Consider the following 4,486-nt stretch of genomic DNA (forward strand, 5'->3'; position numbering starts at 1 on the left):
TTTAAAAATACAACTGAGCAATTTCCATCGTAATACACTTTCCTAACAAAAATTTGCTAGAATCAATCAAGGCAATTTATGTGTACTTAACACAGTGTTATAATGAGTAGTGAGGGCCCATATTGGCCTCAAAGCACATACTTATTAGCTATAGTTAAGGATAATCTCACGCAAAAAAAACAATACACATTTTTTATCATGGAGAATCATCAGAGAGTGAAATTGAAATTTCTGCCAAAATGGGATTGTATGGAATATTCTAACAATATTCGAATCGAAATTACAAAAAAAATTTCCTCTTATTCACCAGAATGGAACATGCAATAGAGCTATTCTATATAGTAGGCTTCAGTCATGGTGATTTCGCTCAAAGACCGTAACCCGTATTAATGAATCCTTGTTAGACGTATTTTCACTGTGTTTACTACTGTCAAGTAGGAGGTACAACGATGAGGATGAGCGTGGACACTCGATTTTATCGAATGTCTACAATTCTAGTACATCCAAACTCATCAGTCAGTAACTGGTTGCACTCGGGATTTTTTGTTTTCTGCAGTTTTCCACGCCCTTTGCCAAAAGTGAAAGCGAATTGGAACGATTCTTTTAAAAAACCGACTGTAAGCTGTAGGATATTTTAGGTATTGAAAGAATCCGCAAGATGGTGCAAGACATGCATTACTTGGGGGCTTATTATGAGAGTTGGGGTACTTTAGGGTTTGAGAATCAGGCATACATTTTGGAATCTTATTATTATTGGAATTAATCTCCACGTACTGCAGAGAAAAGCCTATGTTTATAATTTCGCAAAAAAAAAATGAATGGTGATCACTTCAGAGTTTTGACGGTATTCAAATTACAAAAGTTAGTATTGTAAGGAGAATACAGGCCTCGAAAGAATTTTATTTTCTTTGTCAGAATTTCGGGCTTATTCTTCAATATAATAGAAGGAATTTTAGAAATGAAAGGATGTTTTATTCTTAAAATTGTACTTTATAACAATGAAATTAAAAAAAAGGAGGAGCTAAAATGACCAATTGAGAACCTTATATAATTTTTTCAAAATAAAGTAAAAAGTAGAAAATCATTTCTTTACAAGAAGGAAGAAATTTGAGGAGTACATTAGAAATTTAAAAATGTTGATTCTTCATATAACGGGCACCCTGTAAAACATAAATCAAAATGGACGAGAGAAATAGTATTCAGTGGTAATGAAACCACAAATTATAAACACAAATTCTGAAATATAGCGCTTTTTAAAAGGTATAAAAAGATTTATGATGTGCCTAATTGAAACAAATACACTCAACTCCCGACATAAGATCAGTTTAGAGCATGGCTTGCCTTGGCTATTTATCATGCTTGAATAAACACATCCTCTCTTTCAGCCCCATGGCTCCTCTCATCACAAAAGTGCAGAGGTCATCAATTTTAGGAGTATCGCAAACCGGGTGTTCTTATATCGAGAGTTGAGTGTACTGGCTTTAAACATTAAACTGACACTTTGTAATGTTTTGAATTAGATGCCTTAACTTTCAAGTATACAGATACTTTAAAAGATTTATCAAATTTAAAAATTAAATTCCATTTTTTCAAAATTTTCAATAAAAGATAACTTAGATAACCCTACAACTGATATATTACATCTGATTAAAAATATATTCCTGAATTCTGAGAGAACTAGACTTTCTTTAAAAATCATAACAATAACAACAAATTATTTCTTCCGAAAAATACTTGGTAAACTTGGAGAGGTCTTTTGCTGAAATATTTTACTCACTCTCTGACGCATATCTTCTACACCTTGTCCTACATTCGCTGTCGCTAACGATAATGATAAACCCGAACTAGACGAAGCCGACCTGTAAAATAAAAATAAAAAATCTTCAGCAAAACTTTCTTTGCGTTTTTCTCAGCTTTAACTGTCTTTAATTACCTTTCCATCGGTTTCGGGAGATCTTGTCGAGATTCTGCTTCTCTCAACAGTGAACGCATAGTTTCCTTTTGATGAGGTAGAACTGTACTAATTAAAATATCAAGGTACTTTAACCCAGGTAAAAGCACACCAGATACGCATTGATTGCTCAAGGGACAATAAACTAAAACCGAGTAAGCGTCGATTAAAGCGCTAGCTAATTCAATCTTTCGAGTTTGTTGCAAAGCCGAAGCCGTAATGCCAGTTAGCTGCGTTGCTATCACTGTAAAATCAGGTCAAATTTGTAGTTTTCTTTCTTAAATGCTCTTAATTATACAATGCGAGTAGCAGAAATAAGAAAAATTACCATCCTCAACGTATTTTTGTGGACAATTCGGTGCAATGGAAGCTAAGGTTAAAACCAAAGGTACTGCTAATGAGGACGGAATACCTTGAGGTTCTCTAGCAATTGTCTCTAGAGTCAATCGAGCCTTTTCTCTCGCTTCTTTAGACCCGCATTCTGTTACAAGACGACCAAGAATTGGTATCGCAGCAGCTCTTACAGTTCTATTCACGATTAATAAATTAATACAAGAAAGGATTGAATTAATAATATCAACAAGTGACATTAGGCAAATCCTTCAGTTTTAAAAGATTAATATAAACTCACACATCAGAATCAGTAGCTAGTGTTATAATAGCAGGAGCTACTTTTGCATTTGCTAATCGCTCAGAAACAAGGGGTATAACAGATCCAAACAAGATAGCTGTTGCACATTTTACACTTGGTCTTTGATGCACGACTCCTGAAGAATGTAATATCAGATCGTTAAAACATTAGTTAACAGAAGGACCGTTTTTTATTTCAGAAATGGATTACGAACCATCCCAAAGTCCCTTGAGAACGTATCCCTGCATTTCGACCTGTCTGCATAATCTGACAACTGCCAATTGCAGACTAGCAACACTCGTTCCGCTCATCGACAATGCGACAAGGAAATGTTTCAAGGAAATTGAGAGTTCTGTACAGTCTAAAGTTGAAAGAACTATCAAATACGCTGGGATCAAAGAGAGACTGAGATTTCTCTTATCAGAGGAAAGTTCCAATAGTTGCTTTTCAAGTTCATCTACGTGAAGCATAAACACTGACTGAATCTGAAATATAAATGTTTAGGATGAAACAAATGGAGAAATATCAATACTCCGAAAAATATGATAGATCACACTATAATATTATATTTACCTTCGATCGTGTAATGTATCGTCCGAATCCTAAACATAATGACTCGAGGTAGGTTAAAAGGCCGTTTAGGACACTTTCTTGTGCAACGTTAACAGAAGCTAATATTTCTAGCAGTTCTGGTATGCTGAAATATAATCGCACGTTATAAAAGAGAATTTAATAGTAAGAGAATTTATTAAAAACAAATTTACTGTTTTTCTGTGAGCCATTCCAGTTCCGGCCACGTATCATTTTCCCATGTATTTATGAAGAAAGTATTTAGAAGCACGCCCACATCTACGTCACTCTCGTAAAATACCTTAGGATCAATCATTGTCGAATGACACAGGCTTGAAAATTCTAAAGCTGCAAAAACCATTTTAATTTCTTTAATCAGAATCAGCTTCTACAATGTACTAGGCAGTGTGATAAGTATCTGAAAATTCTAAGAGATGGCATTAGTATTCACTAATGTGAACCATTTTCGTCGAGCTTGATCCTTCAAATGACGCCTGTCAAAACTTCAGCCATTTATGTTTCCGCATTTACAAGTTACAGCACTGAGAAGCGACTAACCTCCGAGTTTTTTTTAATATGGAAAAATCTGAGTTTCGAGTTTTTATCAAACACTACTATCTTCGCAAGAAAACGATAGCCGATACCAAGGCCAAGCTGGATAAGTATTGCCCGGACTCTGCACCGTCGATTGGAACGATTCATAAGTGGTTTACCGAGTTTCGTTGTGGCCGTGCGAGCACAGTTGATGCTGAACGATCTGGGCGCCCAAAAGAGGTCACTACACCAGAAAATGTCGAAAAAATCCATGATATGATGTTGAATGATCCCAAAGTGAAATTGAGAGAGGTAGCTAATGCTGTAGGCATATCATTGGAACGTGTGGGCAATATCGTGCATTCAGTTTTGGGCATGAAGAAGCTCTGCGCGCGATCGGTGCCGCGTTTGCTCACTGTGGACCAAAAACGAATTCGTGTGACAACTTCCCAGCAGAATTTGGCATTATTTTCGCGTAAGCCGACCGAGTTTTTGCGCCGATTCATAACCATAGATGAAAGCTGGATCCACTACTACACTCCTGAGTCAACGCAACAGGCAAAACAGTGGGTTCCACCGGGCCAAAGTGCTCCGATGCGTCCAAAAACGCAACAATGGGTCGGAAAGTTTATGGCCTCCGTATTTTGGGATAAACATGGCATAATATTCGTGGACTATCTTGAAAAATGTAAAACCACAACCGGAGCATACTATTCATCATTATTGGACTGATTGAAAATCGAAATCGCCGAAAAACGACCGCATTTGAAGAAGAAAAAACCGCTTTATCATCACGACAA

The 4,486-nt window shown here is 36.3% G+C and overlaps 1 protein-coding gene across 2 annotated transcripts in view; it reads right to left on the reverse strand.

Annotated features, from left to right (window-relative positions):
• Positions 1-956: 956 nt before the first annotated feature.
• The window catches only part of LOC117177028 (RAB11-binding protein RELCH homolog), a 19,168-nt gene continuing 15,638 nt past the window's right edge, over positions 957-4,486 (reverse strand). Inside the window, exons 10-17 of one of the 2 annotated variants that reach the window (XM_033367485.1) lie at positions 3,347-3,500; positions 3,156-3,279; positions 2,797-3,067; positions 2,583-2,718; positions 2,280-2,479; positions 1,934-2,195; positions 1,778-1,859; positions 1,035-1,160 (exon numbers count right to left, since the gene is read on the reverse strand). In XM_033367485.1, coding sequence (XP_033223376.1) covers positions 1,128-1,160; positions 1,778-1,859; positions 1,934-2,195; positions 2,280-2,479; positions 2,583-2,718; positions 2,797-3,067; positions 3,156-3,279; positions 3,347-3,500 — 1,262 coding nt within the window. In that variant the 3' untranslated portion in view covers positions 1,035-1,127. Of the gene's footprint in view, positions 1,860-1,933; positions 2,196-2,279; positions 2,480-2,582; positions 2,719-2,796; positions 3,068-3,155; positions 3,280-3,346; positions 3,501-4,486 lie in introns of both variants that reach the window. The other variant, XM_033367483.1, reaches the window with a different exon arrangement.

Source organism: Belonocnema kinseyi, chromosome 7, assembly GCF_010883055.1.
Source record: "Belonocnema kinseyi isolate 2016_QV_RU_SX_M_011 chromosome 7, B_treatae_v1, whole genome shotgun sequence".
Classification (NCBI taxonomy): Eukaryota; Metazoa; Arthropoda; class Insecta; order Hymenoptera; family Cynipidae; genus Belonocnema; species Belonocnema kinseyi.